Source organism: Lagopus muta, chromosome 6, assembly GCF_023343835.1.
Source record: "Lagopus muta isolate bLagMut1 chromosome 6, bLagMut1 primary, whole genome shotgun sequence".
Classification (NCBI taxonomy): Eukaryota; Metazoa; Chordata; class Aves; order Galliformes; family Phasianidae; genus Lagopus; species Lagopus muta.
This window is the reverse complement of record NC_064438.1, coordinates 46,231,673-46,256,485: the sequence shown is the minus strand read 5'-3', so window position 1 is coordinate 46,256,485 and position 24,813 is coordinate 46,231,673. Positions and strand designations below refer to the sequence as shown.

The following is a 24,813-nucleotide window of genomic DNA, read 5'->3' as shown; positions in this document are numbered from 1 at the left end:
TTTCATATCTTAAGGTAGTTTATTTTCTGTTGTACGTATTTACTGTATAGCAATATAACACATCTATTTATTTACATTAAATTAATGTCATATTCTTTACATGTCATAATATTTTCATATTTCACTTGTCAGTACCAAATACTCAAAATTCTCTTCCATTGTCCCCATAACCTCTGTATGGTTTCACTTAACGGTTGTGTGAACAGCATGCTCCTGAACAAGACGATACTGGTAACATTGGAGATAACAGTAAGACTTGCAGTGTTTCATCACAGGCATCTTGGACAATATATAGAACAAACAGTAGAAATATTTATAACATAGAATTATAACGTGTGTTTAAATGAAACCTATAGAAATTGTTTATAAATTATCTGCAGCCATCTAAATCCTGTAGTTTATATAGCACATTCACAGACTTCAAGAGTGTTTCTTTAGTTTAGTTACTTGAAGATTTAATACAGATTTCCTAGCTTGAATGGAACTTTATTACTCCGTTCTTGTTCTTATGAATAAAGGTCACACATTAGCATTTTGAGTTTACTGATGTCTCAAAACTCTATTTCTTCAGAGTTTTAAGCACTTAAATTAAAATTCCAACTTTAAGTGCTTTGAAAGGAACAGGAAGGCTCTGTTGATTTCAGAAGCTTTTAGATCGTCACCAATTTGGTTTGAGATCTAGGTTCTTAGAAGTAAAAGTTCTTACTGACTATTAAGGACACTGAGCTTCTTCTGTGTAAAATTTTTTCATTTTTAAATTGTCTAATTTATGAATTGTTATTTTGTATTTTAATCAGATAGACTAACTCCGTAAATAAAATTTAGGTAGTATTAGAGCTGGAAAATGCCATATTTGGAGTATTCCTAGCATTCAAGACCCCTATTAGCTTCAGTCATCTTTCTAAGGCAGTGAGATGATGCTCTTCTCTATATTTTTCTTCTTGTGAGATTGTGCCCATTGCACTGAGCATTTGTTTCCATTAAATAATATTGCAAATATTAATTATGCTTTGTGAATATTAAAAAACAAGTTTCTGATCTGTAGGATAGGTATAAATGTGAATAACATTAACTCTAAAGAGCTCTCTATAGTGAATGCTTTACCTCATTGCAGGAGTAAAGATTCTCCTGCTATAAAGAAAACTCCACTGCCTTCATGAGGTTGGCTGCAGCCTTCCTTTCTTTACTGCACTGCCTTTTCTGAACTATGCATACATACAGGCAGAAGTAAATCAGCACTCAGCAGTCACAGCATTTGCAAGAAGGCCCAGCTTGTAAATCAAGTAAATAAAATTACTTCAAAATAGAGAAAAGAAAAGCCCAGAAGATGACCATGTTTGAAAATCCATTTCAAAAATAGTCTTGATGGATTCATTTAAACTTACATAAATACAACTCCATCCTATCAAAAAATGTACTCTATCCAAGGGTACAGGTACCATAAGTAGTTGCATGGCCCTTACAATAGCTTCCAGACTGGGACTCTATTCAGAGAACTCTATGTGCATTCTGACACTTATATTCCACAGAAATACAATCATTTCAAATGATACATGCAAAACACTATAATTCAGCCATGAAAATGTAAGTATGCTACAAAGAATGATTCAGTTAGAAAAATGACCAGTAATATTAGAAGTAATTCACTGTATTGGGTTTGATTTTAAGATCAAACCATTGCTTTCCCTCAAATGATGAATGTTGCTACGTGTTCATTCTGCTGACTCATAGCAGATGCATATTAGTGGAGACTGATATATCAAAAGTGGTTTTTTTTTCCATTATGAACTGTGCTATTGTGATAATGGCAAAACAGATTTTTTCCTTAGATATTCACTTGAAATGGAAGTTCGTAAAGTGTCCAGGGAGTTTTCTGTCTTCACAGACTGTGATTTTCTGCACCTTTGTGGGATCAAGTCCTTGTAGAATTCCACTGCCTTCTTCTGGAAGTGTTTCCCAACAATAACGTACAGGACTGGGTTCAAGCAACTGTTGCTATAGGCGCAGTACATTGCCATCTGGGTCACAATATCATTGATTTCTTCAAGGCATTTCAAATTCCCTGCTAGGTAGCAGACTGTGTCGATGAAGGTGCTGATCTGGAATGGAAGCCAGCAAATGACAAACAGCAAGAGCACAGCAAGGACCAGCAAGGTGGCTTTCCTCTCTGTCTGGATTAACTTGAGTTTTTGTAACTTATTGCTTCGTAAGGCCTTGGTGATCTGAGTAGTGCAATAGGTAATTACACAGAGTGGGATCATGAAGCCCACAGTATTCAGCAGGCAATTGTTTGCAGGGCGCCAGTAGGGGTTTGGATAATCAAGAAAGCAGGCTGTGATGTTGTACTCTTCGAAATACTGTAAGTTTCGGAACACCATTGTAGGTGAGCATATGAACAGTGCACACACCCAGATTATAAAGCTGTTCCACTTGGCACAGGCTGTTCGCCGCATCCGTCCCAGAGACATGGTTTTTACCAAGGCCAGATAGCGATCGATGCTCACTAACGTCAGAAAATAAATGCTAGAGTAAGAGTTCATGTAGCTGATTGTGTTGACAGCTTTACAGAGGAACAGGCCAAAAGTCCACTGAAAATTATTAGAAATATTAATGGCCCAGAAAGGTAAAGAACAGACAAACATTAGATCAGCAAATGCCATATTTGCTAGGTAAATTTCAGCCACAGAGCAGCGACTCTTGTGGAAGCACAGGACAATAAGGACAAAGGCATTTTCTATTGTTCCCAGAATAAACATAATCCAAAGGAATCCAGGCTGATAAGTCTGTAGCCATTTCCATGCATCTGGATTAATACATTCATATTCATTCATTTGATGCACACTTGAATTATTGTGGAAATCTGCTGGACTGATTGTAAACTCCTGTGTGGCCACAACATTGTAAAGTTGCACAATGTTTTCAGGTGTGATGGTAACCATTTCTGTGCAGAGAAAAAAGAAAAAAAAAAAGGTAAAATGAGACTGGTAGCTCATTGCTGCAAAAGACAAGAAGAAAAGCTGGCTCTGCTTTTCCCACTGTCTTAAACAAAAACAGCATCAAACATACTTAGGATTCTCTGGGTTGCTTTTCTGTAGTCACCTTGCTTGCTTGCAGAGGGTTTCACAGAGTAAACTGCCATGGACCGCATGTGTGGAACAATTTTAAGGGTGCAAAGCAACAGCCATCACTGTAATAAGCAGGTTAACTGAAGCTGGCAAAGAACATTTGCTGGCCTTTGTTCACAAGTAAGTGAATAAAATAAAACAGCAAGCTTGTTTTGTTTTCCTTGTCTTCCTTTTTTTTTTTTTTTTTTTCTTTTTCTTTTGAATTCTTTGATAAGAGTAATGATTACTTTCTTTTCTTATCTTTGTGTATCAATATTCATAGTCTTCCAAAGGAAGATGCATCACTGTGAGACTCATGCTTTCAGCTGAAAAGCTCACAGTCTTGTGGCATGTCTCTCAACATTTTCTTCCTTCTGTAAAACTAGAACTGATGGAATTCAATACTGTTTCCTCTCCACACAGCTCCTTATTTTTGTCAAAATCTCCTCTCACAGCAATTTAGTTTGCAGGTCTAGTTTGCACTGAGAATGCTGCAGGAGTGAGGATTAGTATTTGGAAGCAGTGTGGTTTTGTCAATTCACTGGAATCACCTGCACATTTCTGTACTTGTGTTACCATCTCCTTCAAGTCACAGAAGAGATGAATGGTACAACCTTTGGAAGGGAATCTAGGTTTAATTGATCCATAGCAGGTGGGTTGACAGATTGGCAAAGATAGTGGCCATCATCTAAGCAAAGACCTTAGGAGTTGGACTTGATCCTTATGGATCCCTTTTAACTTGGGATATTCTGATTCTATTACCTGTCTGCAGTGAAGCTCCAGTGAGTTAATTTGAGTTGTAAGAGCAGAATGTGAAAACCAGGTGCTGTATTGTAAACATTCAGAACAGCATAGGGTCTTACAGGGAGTTATTTAAGGACATAAATCTCAGTACGTGTTTAAATATGTCACTAGCATCAAACAGTTGAATGTCCAGATTCCACTTGGCACTGTTAAAATGTTAGCTGTGGCAATTATTCCTATGTTCCTGAGACTGAATGCCCAAATATAAGAATCCAGGCCTGTATGCATAGTTATCTGAACTAGGTGACAGCAATATTGTTTGTTTTATTCCAGGTCTTTAAAATACCTCTGATAACATTGTGGTTTCATTGGAAGCTTTTCAGATGTATTTTTAACTAAAACATTTTTCTGACTCATCTGGTAACTTGGCAGTGAAAAACATCTGTAATTCCTGGAAGGATAAAGTTCTCATTCATGTTCTGGTTACCGCACTAGCTGGTTGGTAAAAGTCAATGCTAAGTATGCACGTTGACATTCAGCTCTAAGATGAAGAACTGCTGAAAAATGATGACTGTATTTTGCGTATTCATTTTAATTAAGTACTGTAGTGCTTGGGAATCAAATGCAAAGATCAAGACTGCATTAAGTATAACAAAAACTCTCTGCCATAAAATTTACAACACAAGTGTCAGGCAGTATAGGTCAACTGGATAAAACAAGTGAGACTGAGAACATTTAGCGATGAAACAACACTCCCAGCTGCCCCTCCCCTGCCACAGCTCCACGCAGTTCCCTCTGACCCTGTTGCTGTCACATAGAGCAAAGCACAGCACTGCTCTGCCAGTCCCTGGGAGGAGCTGCAGGCTGCCATAAGCTTCCTCACAGCCCCCTCTGCTCCAGGTTGAACAAACCAAGGGGCCGCAGCCGCTTTTTACACATCTTGCCCTCTAGAACTTTCACCCTCTTTGTAGCCCTTTTTACTGGCACTTCATGCTCTAACAGTGTTTAGGAAGTAAAATGCTAATGGACCAACAGAAGGTCATCTGAGAACAGAAGTTCTGTTGGGCGATGCTGTAAGCAGAAGCTGTTGTTTCTGCCGGGAGCAGGCAGCAGCAAGAATTAAGTGCACTATGGAATTCTTTGAGGTTGAGTATCTGCAGATACATAATAAGGCATTCATTAGTAATTCAAAGTTATAAAGGCTATGATACTGTTGGCAATTTCTATGCCTCTTTCTCATAATTATGACTAATAGGAAAGGGAGAACCAGGAATTAATTTTACAGCAAACGGAAGCACAAAAACTGCCCACTGGTTGATGATATCTTTCCTTTAATTCACCTTTTAAATGATTGTGCTGTAGAAAGACCGAGAATTGTTTAAAATAAGTTACTTCTGTGACATTGCTGTGGTCTAGGAACAGACTTCAGGACCTAGTTAGAATGTGACCAAGGCTCATGCTGTGTGGCTCCTGGCTTATCTGTCTCCTTGGTCCTTAGCTCAGGCCCTAGTGTAAAACATTGTTAGAAATGACGGTGTAAACGGTGTAAAATTTGCTAATCATCATTACATGTCCTATTTAAACAATTGCCTGGGGCTATTCTCTGCAGCACGGGAAAGTCATGTAAACCATGTGCTTACTGAATATGTTATGATTTATGCAACCACAATTTAGAAAAGAGATTGATTTGCCATAGTCTTATCTCAGGCCAGTGAAAATAAGTGTAAACCCCTCACAAAGACACTGTGTGCACAATGCAAAGCAGTTTTAATGTCTCATCTTGGACTGATTTTATCTGATGATTTTGACGTAAACTGTCTAGCTGAAGCAATTTACTATTACCGATTATGAAGAACTGCTGTAGTGGCTTGAATTTGTTCCTGCTGAAGTTCAGCTCTTATTATGGGATACTTCATCCTTTATAGTCAGATAAAAACATTGTCAGTCATTGTTTTTTGTTGTTCCAGAATTATTTTTTTTTGCTAGTGGTATTGGGCATAAGTGGCAAGGTTTTGGCAGTTGGAGGCTGCAGCATGGCTTGTGTGGCAGACAGCCATGCCTTGCCTTGCCTGTGCTGATGGCTGATGGCACCCAGCCCACAACACTGTCCTGAGCAGTGGAGCAGGGCTATGGTGTTGGCTATTGCAGTCATATGTTGAGCAATGGCATGATCCAGCCAATGCTGCAAATAAAGTACACTCACACAGAGATTGAGAAGAAGAGGGTAATATACTGTAATTGCTGTGGTCCTGGATCGTTTACAGATAAGGGGAGAAGGACTCCAAAAGGTGGCAGTCACAAATGCCATGATTTGAAAGCTCTGAAAGCTGTGAACAATCATTGACACTTCTTATCTTTGCCTGTAAACCTGGTGGATTCTTCTACTAATCAAGGATAGACTTGTATGTACCATCGTGGCGGAAGCATGCCAGAAGAGATGTGAAAGAGGAGCAGAAATTCAAAGATAAGGCACAGAGTCCAGGAATCCTTGAGATGAGTATTAGGTGAGGATGTAAGATCTCCACGTTATTGCTGTACATGCTAGAGCCTATGGATGGTCTGAAGGAGGACATGTAGAATATGATGAAGCATGATTATAAACCCTCTAAAGATCAAGAGCTGCAAAATAAGGAATGCAAATGCAGGGGGAAATATCTCAGAACTCAGTTAATAGTGCTAATGGATATGAATGAGTTCCAGGAAAGCTGAGACATTTTCTTCTCCAAATGGAGAAATGCCCATGCTGCATCAAGTGAAAGTTTTTCACAATCAGATTTGGGTATCTCTGAAAGTGGCGTTAAACTTTTATTATACTATGCTAAGTATTTGCTCACGTGCTGAGATACAGTGAAAAATAATCTGCAAGAGCACAGGATAAAGCAGAAGATAGAAACTGTTGCCATATGACCTCAACCTTCTTGGCTGCTTGTTTCTCAAGGATTGGGAAACTAAGTGTAAACTATTATGTAAGCAAGGGTATTGGTGACCAATAAGGGGGGAAGAGGACTATCAGTCTTAAATTTAGGCAGAATACTCACTGTTTGTTAGTTTATGAACTTTTTCTTCTTGGTATCCAAATTAATGATGAGATGTTTGAATTACACTGACAAAAAAAAAATAGCATAAACATTCCTTGAGGCAAGACTATTTAGCCCATGGCAATATTTCCGATTACAAAAGTACTGGAATTACAAGCATGATGTAATATTTCAGGTTCTGAAAGTTTACGCTTTCTCTTATTTGTAAATTATAGCCACATCCTGGTATGATCAAATTGTCCATAAATGACATCACCTAGGATCTTAGGGCTGAAATGAGTCACTGCAGGCCTCCACACTTCCATTTCTAATTTATGGTCTCCTACAATAAACAGCCCTTATTTTGCCCATAAGCAATTGTAGATACAGCTTAAAACTAAACAAGGACCTGAGCATCCTTGCAATTATATTTCTACCAATGTCTTCACCCTGAATGCTTCTTGTTGTCCTGTTGCTGTTGTCCTGGGTTTATAGTTTGTCAGCTTTTCACAGACATGAAAAATTTCTCCTTTCCTCTTCTTTTTGGGATCAGGGTTAGCTAACCATTGTCGTGTCACTTTGGAATAAGTGCAAGGAGCCACTACACCACTCTCCCACTGTGTCATACTGTGTCCACGCTCTGCCTCTTAAGACATGCCTATTTCTCTGAGCAGTGTAAGGCTTCTAATCCACCAGAAAGATGAAGGGAGGTTTGATTCAATTTTATTCAAAGCAAACCTTTGAACATTCCCTCCCCCTAGATGATAGAATAAACTCTCTAATCACCACATTCTGTGCTGCCCAGCTCAAGAACTGTTTTGTTCAGTGTTTATATATATCCAGGCACTTGGATTGAGGTCTTAGTTATTCTTGGTCTTATTTATTAGCATCAACATAAATGATAGTGATACCACATATTTTTAAAACTGGAAAAGGCTGAAATATAAATATTATTTTTTATGTTTTGTTTGCTTAGAGAAACAAAATTAAGTCATCTTATACACAAGTTGCTGCTTTTTATCTTTGTATTACATAAAGAAGGACGTAAGTCTACACAAAAGCTTTAAAAAAACTAAAAAAAAAATCAAATCAGTGGTAAGAAGTTGAAACTGGCTTATTGATTTATTCCTTCTGTCTGTTTAAAATGCAAATACAGCAGGAGAGTTTTGTTGCCAGCATCTTCACAGAATCACAGAATTGTAGTTGTTGGAAGTGATCTCTGGGGAACATCTAGTCTGACCCTGCAGCTCCTGACCTTTAGATACTTATAAACATTGATAATGTCCTCTCTCAGTCTGCTCTTCTCCAGGCCTCTCAGTCTTTCCTCATAAGGGAGATGCATCAGGCCCATCATCATCTTCGTGGCCCTCCACTGGACTCTCTCCAGAGGTTCCCTGTCTTTTCTTGAAACGAGGAGCACAGAACTGGACACAGTACTTCAGACGTACAGGCTTAGTAGAGGGGGAAGATCACCTCCTTCAACCTGCCGGATGCACTCAGCCACTCCTCCCAGTTTAGAATCATCTGCAAAATTGCTAAGGCTGCACTTTGTCTCTTCATGCAGATCACTGATGAAGATATTGATGTACAAGACTGAACCCAGCACCAACCCCTGGGGAACACCACTAGCTACAGACCTCCAACTAAACTCTCTGCTGCTGATCACAGCTCTCTGAACTATGCCAGTCAGTCAGTTCTCAGTCCACGGTCGAGTTGTCTATCCCACATTTCCTGAGCTTACCCATGAGGATGTATGGAGACAGTGTCTAAAGTCTTGCTGACATCAAGGTACACAACATCCACTGTTCTTCCCTCATCTACCCAGCTGATCATGATGTCACAGAAAGCTACCAGCTACCCCTTGTGAATCCATGCTGACTACTCCTGATACCCTTCTTCTCTTCCATTTGCTTGGTGATGACATCCAGAATAAGCTGCTCCATCACATTCTCAAGGATGGAGGTGAGGCTGGCTAGCCTGTAGTTTCCCAGCTCATCCTTCTTGCCCTTTTTGAAGACTGCAGTGACTTTGGCTTTCCTCTGATCCTCAGGCACCTCTCCTGTTCTCCGTGACCTTTCAAAAACGATAGAATGGTTCAGGCAAACAGGATGGGCAAACAGGACAGGCAAACAGGGTGTGGTGTGTCAGGAAGGGCACGGTGCAGGAGTTCGTGCAGGCAGGACATTCAGGGAAGATGACAGGCAGCCTGGAATCATTACACCAAAACCATAACATTAGGAGTCTTTTTCTTTTTTTCTTTCTTATTTTTTAGAAGCATATGGCTGATACTCATTTTTCTTCCCATATTAAGTTAATGGAATACATGCACTGAACTTAGAGAAAGAGTATTCAATTAAAATGAAACAGCATGTTTCATTTTGTGGACAAAAGCTATTGCAGAAGTCTATTCATGCATCCAGATTGTGTTCCCTGAAATAAAGTGGTATAATACTGATGATTACTCAATTTCAGAACTCTTATAAGCTGTTTCAGTAAAGTTTTATTACTTATTTTTGTGTGATTACATAGAATCAATTTATGCCTCTGAAATGACTCTCTCTCGCTGTCACACACCTATTTGGTGGTATATGTGCCTGGGAATTAGGTATCCAGACCCAAAATTCATTTCAGCAATACAGACTCAGAACAAAGGCTTTGTGAAGGCTGGATAGAGCATCCAGCTGAAATCCACACTGAAGTATGTGTGGAATCATCCATAACAGTATTTTGGGTTTATCTGATTTAGGCACTGCCAGTAGGTGGCTCGTCATATGTACGTGTAGCTTTATACACAACTAGGTGACTATGGTACAGAAGAACAGAAAATCTGGGAGGAAAAAAAATAGTTTTGAGTGGCTGCAAATTGAGAAGGGCATTTGCTCACTTCTGAAATATGAGACTTTTGTGATGCGCTTTATTAGAAGAAAGATCAGCTGCAGAAAGAAACAGCAAAACACCCAAGGCCTGACACAGTTTCCAGTCTAAATCTCTGATCCTGTGCAGACCTGAGGCTGTTCCAATCCTATTTATTTTTTGTGAGGATTTGTCCAACTAAATATCCCTAAAGACAGCTTGGGAAGCCAACTGTCCCTTAGTGGTGCCCAGTAATCTAGGAGCCATGCTTCTTCATGCTGCTATAAAAACTACAATAAATGCGACAGAGGAGCTGTCAGAGCCATAAGAAGAAAAAAAGGCACCTGCCTGACAGATCTACTGTTACTGAAATGAGAGTTTAAAAGATGCTGTAAGTAAGGGTGGTTTTTTGCAGCATGGTGCTGGTTAGCATGCAGCTAACTGCCTCATTTGAGACCATCTGACAGATCATAAATGTTTGCCAGCCAAAGATATGTAAGTTTCATTTTAACACATTTAGAGGGTTTCATTCCAGGACAATTTTTCAGGGGAAAGAGATTTTTATTGTTTCTCAATTAATTATGGGGTTATGACATAACAACTTCAATGCATATCCTTTATCTTCACGCCTGCAGGTCCAGTAGGCCTCAAGAACAGTTGATGGGATAGCGTAAACAGAAGCTTTTTGGCAAGAACTGAAAGACGTGTCATAACATCAAGGCCATCTTCTGTGATTTGTGATTCTGCCTTATTTTTGGAATTTGTTGTTCACAAAAACATGGGAAAGACATTTTCTTTATGATTTCTGTTCTTTCTCTTTTAGGCTTATTTTCAAAGCTGCTCACTCAACTTTTTTCTCAACTTTCACTGTTACAAAAATCATCCTTGTCATCTGTCCCCAGTGTATTACCTTTCTTGTTTCCGTCCAGACAAAGAGCAATGGGATTGGTTGTTTCCCTCTCATAGGTCTTAGCAAGCATTTGAGTTGTGTCCTTGTCCAAATATAAAAAATGTATAATTATGTGGCCACTGTGAAATGTACTCTGAAAGTTACTCAGAATATCCTTTTTAACTCTGCTTTACTGAGAATGTATTCGTTATTTTGGAGAGGCAGAAGGAGCACCTGAATAATTCTTAAAATGTTTCTTACCTTCAGTCTCACAATGAAGATATTTATTCTCTCCATTTACCGTCTCAATGACTCATTTCTAATTTCCACTCTTTGTATAAAGTAATCTTTACTTGGCTTTAGCTCACATGATACTGTAGATCAGCAGATACTTCCTGTGGCAATGCTGGCACAGCAGTTCCTGTTCTTCATTCTCCTCTGCTGTTCCTTTCCACCCTATAGCTACTCTCACAGTTACTATTCAGTTTTATGAGGCTTCTGTTGAACCAGATTGAGGAACTTGACTGGGACAAAAAATAACCTTGTAGAAGGAAAGGCCTTTTAATGAGAATCAAGTCCCCAGTTTGTCAGAAAATTAAGGCAATGAACAAAAAATGAAGTTTTTACTTCTTAAAAGAGGAGTTTAGAGAATCTCCAGTGTGTAAACTTGAAGCACACCATGAACAGCAGCCATTATACTGCAGTTACCATTAAGGGTCAATTATGTTAGATAAAAAAGGAAAAATATGTATTCTGTTAAAGCAATTATCTCAATAACAATGGGTCTAAAGAGGCTTTTATTCTTTCCCATGGGTGGGATGGGAAGGCACACACTTTCAGTACTTGCTGTTGTAATCAACTAAAGAAAGATGTGGTAAGAACAGAAGCCCAATCCAGTGTGATAAAGCACTTTACATATTACTTTTTCCAAATTGATATCTTAAAAGGAGTCACAATACTAGTATTTTTATATTATGCTTTTCCTGAAAAATCCCATACTTTTCATCTCCAAATAACTTGGGATGTTATTTTTCAGTGCTTTCTAAATCCTATTCAATAAGTCCAATAATTCTGATAGAATATGGTATCTGTGTGTAAAATAACTACAACTGAGATAGTGAATGGCAGAACAAAATGGCTGGACTTCTATAAGAGCGTGTAGGAAGAGGAAAATCTGAACTGAATCAGTGGGCAGTGGGTAACTGTGTATGGAAAAGGGCCAATCTCGCTATGAAATCTATGTAGATTTGGGTTAGGGTTACATAGATTTGGTCTAGAGATAGTGGTGGTGTTCATCCCCTGATTTGTTATTACCTATTTTAGAAATGGTTCTACTAAAAGTAGAATGTGCTCCAAATGACTCAAATGGCACCTTAGTTTGAAGTTGCTGCCATTCTGAAAGTACTTTTTTGTTACTATAGTTTTATTTAATCTGAAATGAGAAATTGTCATTTCTAACATTACAATCTGGCCTAAATCAAAAGAACAAGATCTTCAAGATTCTCCAGCCATTACTCAGTTTTAACTTTATCATCCTCAGAAGTTTTAAAATACAAAAGGATGAAACCTTGAGTAACATGATCTTACCACACGACTGGCCCAGACTATGGCAAGAAGTTAGACTTCCTTGATGCCTTCCAACTTGGATTATCCTAAGATTCTTAGCTTGTGCTTCTTGTACTAATAATTGAATTTCCATTTGAATTTAGCCAACAAACAGAAGCAGAATGTCAAAAAAGTAAAGCTCACTAAGCATCCTTAGGAAGCTATGGACATTTTGTGGAAAGTAACATATGAACTGGCTTTTGCTAAAGAAGCTTTTTGCTAATATCAGGACAGAGCTATGGCTCTTCAAAGTCAGGAAAGTAAGTAGAGATAAGCTGACTTTAACTGACAGGGTTTACAGTGAGGGTAGAAGGGAGCCTGGATGCCTAGGTTGAGGGGTGATGCTGTGGGCTGATGTGTGCCCACTCACATCTTTTTATGGGCTGTTTTGTGATGCAGTGGACTGTTAGAGTCCTGTTTCAAATGTGTGTTATCTGTGGAGTATTAAAGTATGTACTGTTAAATTTGCCTTTCAGATATTTATTTGCCTTCCCTTATCTCTTTAGGTGATCATAGGGAGAAGTGTAGAGAAGGGGAGATTTGTAAGACTTTAGGAAAGACATTAAGTCAATATAGCACTGGAGATACATAAGATAAAAAAAATTAGTTATTTTGAAGAACAGCAGCAGAACAGCAAGTGTTTGGGAGGCCATTCAAGTGCTTGAGTACAGGTATTTTGGAATGAATATGAGATAGGGCCTCTGAGAAATGTGTGCTTCTGGAGCCATGCAAGATACCTTGGAGTTCTTGAAATAACTCCAGACACTGCTGGTGACCTTTGCCATATGATATTACTACAAAGTGGCAAATTTTGAGGCTAAGCAGAGCATTATAGGGACTATAAAATAGAGCATTCTGGCTATAAGATGCAAAATTACAGCAAAAGAAGAGAAGGAAAAGTCTCCTGGGAATTAGCCTGTTAAAACAGTTCAGGTTTTAAGAGCTGAAAAAGAGAAGCTGCTGATTTCTTGTGGAAAAAATGATTGAAACATAAAGTTATGCTTAACAACAAAATATACTTAAAATCTGAAAAATAGTTTTCTGTATTTGAAATGAGTAAGTTTGATGTGGTTCTCAGTGTATTGGACTTTGGATTAGTCTTGTTTTGAAAGAAAATTCCTGCTGCTTGTCTTTTGGGACACTAGGAATGCTGTATAAAGCTCTGCGGTACCTTGGCAACAGTTAAAGCAGATGAGCTAGAGGCAAAGGTTTTTGTTTTTACTTTTATGTGATTTCTCTGGAAAAAAAAGGTACATATGGGCAAAATAACAGGAAAAATAAACCAAACCTGCCTTCATATACTTATTTTTACTTGGCTGAAAAACAGGAAAACTCTGACGAAGCATAACAAGTTGCATAAATTTCTTGGTATCTTCTCTACCATGTACAGTGGGAATATCCTGAAGAAAGCACTGGACATTATGAATGCAGCAACAGAGGTGGAATAATAAGAGGAAAAAAACTGTAAATTCTGAAGTATTTTTGCTTCCAGGAAGGTGAAGCAACTGATTCTCCTTTACTTGCTTTGCTGTAGTGGAGGCACAGAAGTGTTGCTCAGCAGCTTAGGAAAGTCCACTTCAGGCTCCCTCATTGATGAGCATGTGAATGTCCTCTTCAAGTCTACATTACTGCTACCACACCTCTTTGGCCCTGTTTAACCATTCCTTTCTCCTAACAGCTCTTTTTCCTGGGTATCGGCTCTAAGTTCTTGTGACTAGGTAAAATGTGAAGATCTAATGGCCAAATAATGTTTATTCATGCTGCTTCCTTTGTGCACTATTTAATGTTGAGATTTGCCTTTCAAATGAATGGCTCTGTGCCCTGAAAGTACTTTGCTTCTAGCTTCTAGAGAACATTTTAACAGCCATTTAGGCAAAAAAGCAGATTTGCCTCCAGTGCCTCCAATTACAATTATGTTTACATAGTTACTAATGGCATTTGCAATAATGCAGCATTTTCTGCACGTTTTCACAAATGACTCTCACAGCTATGACTTTCGAGAAAAGGCTAAGTATCTCCAGTAGATTTTACTCTTGAGTTGATCAGGCTTTACTACATTTTTACAACACACTGCGCTGCTGCAACTAAGATTTCATCATCAGATACAGACAGTTATCCTCACCAGCATGCTGTGGGGTCTGAGCATGCAGATATCTGAAGGTATTGCACTCAGTATATGTCTTTTCTAGAAGCTAGAAATAACAAAATGTCTTTGGTTCACTTAATGTCTCCCAAAAAAGCATACAATATATGGACATCCTCATCCAATAAAGGTAGAGTTTCCAAACATCAAATTGGGCTCAGACTACAGAATAGGCTGGAAAGTATGATTAACTATATAATGGTTGATTTTCTTTTCCATTTTGTATTCTCTGCGAACCAAGCATCAGACAGTTCCCTTGTCAAGGAGAAAGAACTCTGTAAAAAGAAAGAACTGAAAGAACTCTGTTTTTTTCAATTCGGTGATAAACTTCAGAAAGTCATTTTGTCTTGCTCTTCCTGGGTCAAACTTGCCCACCTCTGCTGTTACCTGAGCAGCCGTGGCAGTTATTTCATATTATTTTTTTTGTCTCTGTTCCTGCCTTAGCCAATGTACGAGGCATTTGCAATTGGAAAAAGTAAGTTTTTAGATAACAGGATATAAATTACCACATTGAGTACATCGCAGAGGAAAGCTCAAAACTATATATATACTTAAAATATGTGTGTATGTGAGAGGGACAGAATAACTATAGTGAAACTCACACTACATTGCAGTTATTTTGAAAGTCAGCACTGATAAAATTGTTACACACCCAAACATAGTTTGTTTTCCTGCTGAAAACATAGCAGAACACCAATGGCAATTTTTATGTGGAAGTGCATCATATTTCTATGAAATGCAGAACGAAGCATTCAAATAAATGTTGATAAGTATTTGGTGATTAACTAGATTGTACAAGCAGTCATGTGTTTTTCAACACTGTGTGATCTGCAAGGCTCAGGATACTTCTTCAGCTGAGAACTGGTGTGATGTACAACACCAGTATACAACAACGAGCGTTTAGATTATGATCTTATTTTTGCCTTTTCATTCTTTGCCAGTGTTCTGAAATTAAACTGAGTGCTAATTTATTGCCCTCTGTTGTTAGCAGCAGGAGATGTCAGAGACTTTCTGGAATCTGATAAAGAAAATCTTTCACTCTGTGACCACAGTTTTTGAGCACCGGTGATTGCCAAGATTTGTCTATCTGCTCTTTTGATATTATGAGTGCCAACACAAAAACGTAGTGAGGATTTTGTTTGAAAGGTTCTTTTTTGAATACATACCACAGCCCCTTCAGAGAATTCTCGTACCCACAGCTAGCAAAAGAGAGAGATCCTTCTAAGCTTGTGCAGTCAAATGGTGTTGGGTTGTCACTGGGCAGTTATGTAGTATGACATGAGATCAGAGGTACTATCCTGTCTGTACAGTGGTAAAATTAATGGATCACATCTTTCCATACCTCATCCTTTACTGCAGCTCTGTATGAAATGTTCTACTACATGTCAGAGGAGGCAAATTTCCTTTTTCTATTAAAAGGACAACCAAATTTTTTCTTGAGAAAAAAAAAATTAAAGAATTTTTTTTTTTTTTTCCACAAGTGAGTTGGGAAAAATAACAGGAAAGATTTTAGAGATGTAGTTTCTGATTCTGAACAATGAAGGAGATACACAGACAAGTAGCTCATGGCTCATCATAAGACCTGAGCTCTGTGGCCATCCAAATTATTGTCTTTACAAAGTGAAGCAGCTCCAAAAAAAAAACACTGAGAATGAAAGTGGCCAACTAACTACAGTATCCACCAGGAGCTTGCTTTAGAAGGAAGATGCCTCATTCAAAATTCTTAATTCTGTGGTGCCCATTCCTAGACAGATTTCCCCTGAACAAGTGCACATGCTTTGGTTTCTTGCTGCTACAAAAAAAATTCAAGATCCTTTCATTCCAGATGGGAATTTCTTCCTTTTGCCCCTCCCAACTTCTATGTGAAACAGAATTTCTACCTTCTGACCAGCTTAGTTAATTTTGAAAAATATTCTAATTTAAGTTAATCCCATCCCGTTTGAACTCAGGTACCTCCAATTTTGCAGACACTGTAGCATATAAAGCTCTCTGTGGCATGCAGCAGCTCTCTGCAGCAGGCAGAAAAGTCTCGTGGCAGGCCAGGAACAGATGGAGAGGAAATGAGGGGATGCGAGTTCTGGAAGAGAACATAACACTGTTAAAGAAAACACTGGAGAAATATTACTAATTGGAAGTAAGGAACACTGGAAAGAAGGCGAGAAGGGAAATAGGGGCTTAATCTCTCAAGAGAGAAAAGGGCTTGAAAGCAAAAAATGAATGAATAAGAATTTCTGCTTGAGTCAAATATACACCAAATTAATAAGAGTTTTTACCTGGGATTTCTATTCAAAATTTTATAATACCTGGGTTTTTTTTACAAGTGCAGAAGAATGAAATTCCCAGTGTCTTGCACAAGATCATGTTCATGGTTTGGATGCCAACTGGTAGACCAAGTCTATTATGGAAGGAAACAAATTGCTGTCTTGCATTTCTGAAAAAGACTGACATTTCCAAAATATTGCAGGAAACACCTTCCCGAAACTGACTCCACTTTGTTACTTCTCCTTCCTTTTAATTCTGGGAAACACTTCTCTTGCTGAGCCAGCTGGCTGGAATTTCTTGGCTATGAGAAGACTTTTGAATGAAAAAAAGGGTTTCTTAGAGAAATGATGTAAGTAGAATGTGAGAGCACGCAATCCATACCTCATGCAACATGTCTCTACCTGTGTTTTTACAAGCATGTTTGTTATAAATTCAGATCTAGTGTGAATAATATCCCCTCCATTCACAATTTGCCTACTTGTCAGATTTGTTATGTAGGCTTAACCAGGCTGGAATAGCATCACTTTGAAAATGAACTTGCAGCTCACCAAGAAAACAAACAAACTAACTAACTAAAGCACTATTTAAGAAGCTCTCAAATTTTAAACCAGCACCCTTCTTCAGTAAACTGCCAGTAGGTTTTTTTCATTATATAATTCTTTTACTTGCTGTAAATCTCTATCAAGAATGGTTTTTAAGAAGATAAGAGTTTTTATTCATTAATCTGCTCATGAGGGTTACTCCCAGATTCTCATTACTTGGATATTTCAGCATTAACTATAATAAATAAAATATAATACTTGCCTAAGCAAAGGAGAAAAAATAAACAAACATATAAGTGTTAATCATAATAGATGGACACATCACAAATGAATGACAATATATATATAATTTTTTGCAGCAAGTTAAAATGTGGGGACCAGGAACTAAGTGTTGGAGTCAGAAAGTCTGAGATGCGTTGCCCCATCTCAGAGGATGGCATGGAAATGTGTACAGGAGAGCTGGGTGGGTATAGTGATTTTGTAGAGGAGCATGCATTTTACTTCTCTGACAAAATGCTAATAACCTCTGTGCATGTGTTTATCTATATTTCCATGATTGCATAGAGAGAAAAGAGAGAACATTCCCACAAAAAAACAAAGATTTAATGATCACTTTTAGTTCCACAAACCATTTGCCTGCTGCTTTGCTGTTTACTTTGGGAAAAATGGTTTGTGATTTTCAGTGCCCAGTTCTGGAAGGGGCAGGCAGCGCAAAACCTGTAGGATGATGCTATTACCATCCTGTCTGTGTTAAACTGGGACCTGGTGCTTCAGTGGTAATCAATGTGCAAGAGCCCTGCAAGAATACAGGCAGGTTTTGCCTCAAAGAGCCTATAGTCTAAGCAGAAGCCAAATGTGAAAGAGTGAAGAATATAACCCATTTTAGGGAAAGAGTGCTGGAGAATATAAGAGCCAAACTTAGTGACAACGTTTTCAATATTTCCATCCTTCTGCATGGAGCCAGGAGTTGGATTCAATGATCCTTGTGGGTCCCTCAAACTTGGGATATTCTGTGATTCTGTATTTAAGGATCAGGTCCCACCTTTGAATTATGAAAGCCTCACAGCTGCTTGCAGCAAAGCTCAGGAGACCTGAAGAACTGCTCCTAGCTTACTGGCCTGCCTGGTGTCTGCAAGCAGTTTAGTGCCCAACCTTCGTGCCCTGTGACCCCAGAGCAGCAGTCTTTTGAGTAATCAGCTGGCAGATCATACAGCTGCAAGGAAGGAAAAAAGCCCTTCCAGGGTCATGGGAATGCAGCTCCCAAATAACTTGCAGGAAGACTGCAGGAGGAAAACCCGCTATAGCCAATTCTGCCTCTGTGCATGCACATGTAGATCCTGTTAATATCAAAATGACCTTGAGCTCTAACCACAGCTTGCTCTCCTTATTGCTGAGTTTATTGCAGATAATGAGTGTGAGAAATGGATTTCTGCATTTAGGAAGCTCCACTCTCTGGTAAAACAAGAGCTTGAAGCCTGGCTTGTTTGCAACACCCTCATCACGCTGGCATACCTGAGTGTGCAAGGCTTAGCACTGGAGGGTCTGCAAACCTGGAAGTTCCTCATTATTTGCAGATATCACAAAGACAAGCCCAGAGCTGCTGAATCAATCTGAAGAGTTGATATACAGGGGAGGTAAGTATAGCACAGCAGCAAAAAGAAGTAAAATCCACCACTTCAGCATATTTGCAGAGTCCTGAAGCAGTTTATAATGGATCAGATTTTCCACAATTTCTGAATGCTCTTATCAGAGGGCTGCTTATCATCAGAATGGAGACAGCTTGCTTTCAGTAGGCAACTTTGTTCCTTGTATTATTTTTCCTTTTCTTTATGGTCTCTGTTCCCTTGTGTCTGTTCTCTGCTGTCTAGGGCTTGCAGTGAGGTACTAAACCAGGGTCAGTGTTCTTCAGCCTCACTATGGTAGTACTGCTTCTAAGTGAATGGTGTATCACCCCTGGTGGTGGTGGTGATAGCTAGCAGGTGTAACTTTGTGGGAAGACAGCAGCCTGCAGTGTCTGTATTTTGTGTTCTTGTTGCATTGCTTATCTTCTGTGTTTTCTTGCTGTGGTTGTACCCACCGCCTCCAGGCTGCCACACCACAGAGATGCCCTCTCCTCCCTCCAATACTGATTTGGAGTTCTCACTTCTTCCCTTACAGGAGCCCTTAATGGGGAGCTGGATCAGGGGGCTCCAGTTTGAACAGGGTTTGGTGTGAAACTGTACTCTGAGCCTGTACCATGTCATAGAATTAGCAAATGGAATAGGTTGGAAGGGATATCAAAGACAATTCAATTCCACCCCTTGCCACGGGCTGGCTGCTCTCCACCAGATCAGGGCCCAGGGCTCCATCCAGCCTGGTCCTGAACAACTCTGGAGATGGGACACCCACAGCCTCTCTGGTCATCCTGTGCCACTGCCTCAATCCTCTGTGTAACAATTTTATTTCTAACAACTAACCTAAATCTCCCCACTTTCAGTTTAAAACCATTCCTTCTGTTCTTGTAAAAAGTCAGTCTTTCCTAATTATATGCTCTCTTCAAGTACTGGAAGGCTGCAATGAAGTCTCCTTGGAGCCTTTTCTTCTCCAAACTAATTAAGTCCAACTTTTCAAAGTTTTTACACAAGAGAGGTTCTCCAGCCCTTTGATCATCCTTGTGGCTGTCCTCTGGACCTACAGCAAGAACTCCATGTTTTCTTTGTGCTGGGGGCCCCAGGCCTGGACACAGTACTCCAGACAGGTCTTCACATGGGCAGAGTGGGAGACAATCCCCTCCTTTGCCTTTCTACCACCCCTGTTTTGATATGCCCAGGATACAATTGGCTTTCAACGCAGCAAGCACATACTGCTAGCTCATACTTTTCTATTTGGTCATTGTGATTTCAGACCAGTCTCTATTGGACAAACCAAACCCCTTCTCTATGCAATGCTCACCAAGGCATGTCTTCTTCCTTAGCTGTGCTAGGAGAGGGGTTCATCTAGCTTTCTGTTCTCAAAAGGTAAAGATATATGTGGCAATGTCACTTTAAAGCATTACTGCCTCACCTCTCCCTAGTCTGCCCCACTGCTGTTACCAATCTAGTCCTGTAGGTTGTGACTCTTTTGCAGATGTCACAAGAACTGAAACGGTATCACCAGCTCAGGAAATAGATTCACTTCAAGAAAAGTCACTTGTTTAATCTTTCCCTGATCAGAAACGCTGTACAACAGCACAAGGAGAAGAAACAGAAAAGCAACTGCACTGCAGATCCATTGTGCAAGGAGAAGCTGGAAGCTTCAGGCATCTGCACCCAAAGTCACACCAGCTGTAGAGCATCGGCTAAGAACGGCTTCTGCCTCCACTCTGAGGCCCTGTTTGTTAGCAGTCTCACATCTGCTGAGCAGGAGCACACGTTTCATGTGTGCGTGTGTTAAATTTGAAGTATGAGAGAAGGAAGAGAGACCAATGTTTAGATAAGGCAGGGGAAATCCAAGAGTGGAGGAAGGGTTCTAAAAACTATTGGTGAGAAAAGAACAAGCCTGGCTTATGCATAGCTTTTAAAGAAAAATCAGGTTTTAAGTGGCATTTTGACAGAAGATATTTATTCTCTCTCTTTCTCTTTTAAATTTCATATTGATTAACATTGCTAATGAGCTCAGGTGTACATTTATGGCTGACTTGGTTACAGGGATGGAATGTATTTGTTTTGAAAGCAAAACTCTATTCATTATTCCTGGATTTGCAGTAAGATTTTTTTTTCCTACTCTTCCTTTTTTATTCCTACTTTTTCTACCATGAAAACAGTGGGGTTTGGGTTTCTAAAAGCCTTTTGCCTCCTTCTTTCCAGGAAGAAATACGTTATCTAAAACTGCCTGTTCCTAAGCACTTAATTTTAGCTTCTTGATAACTAACAGGCTAAAATTCTTCCCAATTCGTCTTGTTTTCTATCTGGAAAAGAACTTTAAACGTGGTAACACTTGCTCTGAGAATACAGCTCTGAGATTTTTTTTTCCTAGAGTAGATATGATATCCTTAATTTGGGAAGCTCTAACTCAAGAGGAAAGGCTGGGCTTTTCTGTTGGGTTGGCAGAACAAAATGTTCAGGTAACTCTGACTTACTCACTTAATCTTGTTCTAGCATGTACAGGGCTCAGTGGAAAACCTGACAGAAGTGTTCTGGAGATGTCTCTGCTCTGGCTATCCCATCATCTTTATTAACTTAGGTACACTTATCTCTTCTCTTTATGTTTGTTCTCTTCAGACTGAAAAGACAGATACATTTAGAAGTTTCTGAATGATTCTGAAGTGTAAAGATGCTTCTCTTCAATGAGAATTCCTCAGTGAATTTCCAGGAAAAAAAAAAGCAGAAAAGGTTGTAACCGTATGACAGATATTACACAATATCCTGATAATTCAGATTTAGAGATTCTGCTATAAAAAGAAATATACTATTTTCTAGCTCTGTTCAAGCTTCTCTAAGAAAATATATACAACTGCTAAAGATAAAAACACATTCAAATCTTAGCAGATGGCATCTGTATGATTACACACAACGTATCAAAACCAAGGATTCTAATGACAAACTTTGAACTATTTTGGCTGCACAACTATTTTGTTATTACCGTTACTATACACAGCCTACTGCTTATAATACTGAGTAATGGAAAATGAATAGCATATATTTCAACATTTGGTCCTTTTTTTATCCCATTCTAATTACAATTCCAGTTCTAAGCTGTTTATTTTTATAAGCGTCTTATAAATCTTACTTTCACTGTATTTTTTTCATTTTTTCATTTTAATATAAATATCAGAAGTAAATCAATAAAGTTGTTCAAAGGTGAACTGAAACTTTTCTTTGTTACACAAGAAGCAACTCAGAAGGTTTAGTCTTTGCCATTCAGTCAGTACAGATGAGACAGGTCAGCAGCATAAGGTATAAGCAAATCCACACTGTGGCACAAAGTTGATAATCAAAACAATAAACAGTGAGAAAACACTGAGGGCACACAGGAAGAATTGTCAGTGCCTTTTCCCTGGTTCTTGTTAGGTAAGTTCTCAGCTGAAAATGAAGTTAGCTGCTTGTACTTTCTGTTCTTTCATAGCTAAAACAAATGGAACACACTGACTGCCCTCCAGACAGATCATTTTCCTCACGTAGCCCATACCCGACAGTCCCTGTGTCTTTGGCATCCTGAGCACACTGAAATAAAGCTTTTTTTTCCTGTAAATGTTTCACCTCTGCAAAATCTGCCAACCTAGCACGCTGCATCAGTGGTAATTATTTTCTTCCTCTGTTCCTGGAATGTTAATAATGCCAGTTCTTTTCTAATTAAGCTAGAAACATATTAAGAATTCAAGAAGCAGCTTCGAAAAGGTAACGAACTACTGAATTTAAATAATGACAACTTTTCGTATGAAAAAGAAGTGAAAGCACGTACCTTGACTGCAAATTTGCTACTGAGGAAGTACAAACAAGTGAGTGCAACACTTCTCAGCGAGCAGCCATGCTCCGTCTGTTGTATGAATGAATGTAACTTCTGATTTTCTGCCCCTCCCTGAACAGAGCAGACTCATCCCTCTGTTAATGACATCATATTCCTGGACTTTCTGCTGTACTATATTTCATTTCAGGAGTGCAGCTTGTTTGCTGTAACCAGCATGAGACCACTTGTATTTGACTAGGGGTGGTAAACAGTACAAATCAAATTGAAGTAATGACGTCCCACAGAGTGTGTATGAAACAGCCATGTTTGTTTGCAAAGAGCCTCAAACATGTACGTGTGTGAGCATACACAAAAACAACCTCAATCCTGATTTCAGGTGACGGTGTATTTTATTTTTAACTGCTGATAGACTTAACCAAGAGCTAAACAAGCTAGTTTCTTGCAAGATTCAAATCTTTAATACTGAAAATAACATTTGTGATCTTACATTCTTCTTTTTCATGGGAAGAAATTTAGTGTTTATATTTCTCAAAAACAAAAAGCATTGCTCTTCCTCAGCAGAAATCTCTATTTGTACTCAGCTGGGAATAGAAATTCCAAGTACCATTTAAAGTTTTAAGGATTACCAGAATTTTTCCTAAACTTTGGAAGAAACATCTGTAGGAAACAGAGTCATACACAGAGAGAAGAGTCTTTTTCCTTTGACAGTGTCTTTTATTCTGAATTTGAGATCACAGCAGAGCTGATTTTTCTGTGTTTGTTAGAGGCATAGCTGTTTTTCTTCTATTTATATAATTAAACTGAAGCCTGAAATGGCAGCCATGGTTGCAGAATTTCATACAAAGAATACATCTTCATTCAGAGGAAAAATTAACAGAGAACAGTCTGCTCCCTCTGTTTCACACATATTACTAATTCTGAAAGTAAATGATTCAAGAAAAAAACTCACAGCTAATTATAGCCTATGTGGTCTATTTTGTGATCAATTTTATCTATCAAAGTATTTGGCCCCTACTCTCCACTTCTTCATTTATTGTTTTAGAATAACGCCCATACTTCTCCCAGCAGGACTAAATGCTTTGATTTCCATTTATTTCCCTTTTCTTTTTTCCGAAGCTGTTCTAATACAAGTAATACATTTTCTTTCTTTACTGCTGAAAGTTGAGTCGTGCTTTCTTATTAGCCATGTCTTCTGCTCTATCTCCGTTTCCCTTGAAATAGTTTTAGCTTGATCATAAAATCCCCAAACTCAAATCTTCCAAGGTCTCAAGGTCTTCATCCTGAATTCCTCATCAAGTTTTAACTTTAAATCTTGAATAAAAATTTTAGAACCATACTTCAGAGTTTCTTCCTTATTCTTTTTTCCTTGAACATAGCTTCAACTTACTCTTGCAACTGTAGTACTGCAAACTCCTGCTTTGTTTTTAAAATATCTTTTATTTGCTCATAAGAAGGATTTGGCAAGCTCATTTGTAGCAGCATAATGAACCCCAGCTGTGGAGAGATCTACTCTGCTAAACCTGGAGAATGCAGGTGGCCTTTTGAGGAGCAGGTGTGGGGAATTCTACCCTCTCCATGAGGCTGAAGCAGGTGCTGCCGGTAGCTCGTTGGCTACCAACACTTACTTCTGAAAGGGGAAACAAATACTCTTGTTCTTTTCAAGGGCTTCAGTGGGGCTAAGCTCTGCAAAGGAAGAATCGTGACTGGGTGTGAGGAAGTGATAAGAACATGAGCAGGGCTTTGTCTGCAGCTGTTAAGGAGATAAAATGTGAAATCTTCAAGTGTCTTAACATAAAGTTGGAACAGCATGAACTCAGATGATGAAGATTTCTCCTTTCCTATCCCACCATTTTCTTGTTTTCCAGAGGGTAACTGAAAGGCTGCAACAGGCCACAGCTGAGAGTCATAACTTGTAATTGTGAAAGCTCTAATCAGCTTGAACTTGGTTACCTGTGAGCATTATTGCTTGGTTAGCATTTTGCTAGGAAATTGGGAGAGAGGATAGCTGAATGTTCCCTCCACTAACTTAAACAACAAACGGTGAGTAAATGAATATGATGAGAAAATTAGTTAATTTGTTATTTAGGCCTATTTTAAGTACTTTCTCTGAGAGGAAGTCTTGCTTAGTGACTTTACTGCTTATGTTGCCCTTTTCTAAGAGTGTTTTTTCTTTATTTCTGGCTATACTGCTAACAGTTTGGTTGTCTTTGTATCTTTGGGTTTGGAAGAG

The 24,813-nt window shown here is 38.9% G+C and overlaps 1 protein-coding gene across 1 annotated transcript; it reads right to left on the bottom strand.

The window, feature by feature from the left end:
* BDKRB2 (bradykinin receptor B2) lies at window positions 1-23,971 on the bottom strand. The gene is made up of 3 exons (XM_048948169.1): window positions 22,578-23,971; window positions 16,309-16,432; window positions 1-2,941 (listed from the first exon to the last, which is right to left on the bottom strand). The coding sequence occupies exon 3, from the start codon at window positions 2,937-2,939 to the stop codon at window positions 1,794-1,796; it is 1,146 nt and encodes a 381-aa protein (XP_048804126.1). The 5' UTR covers window positions 2,940-2,941; window positions 16,309-16,432; window positions 22,578-23,971; the 3' UTR covers window positions 1-1,793.
* Between the last annotated feature and the right edge of the window lie 842 nt (window positions 23,972-24,813).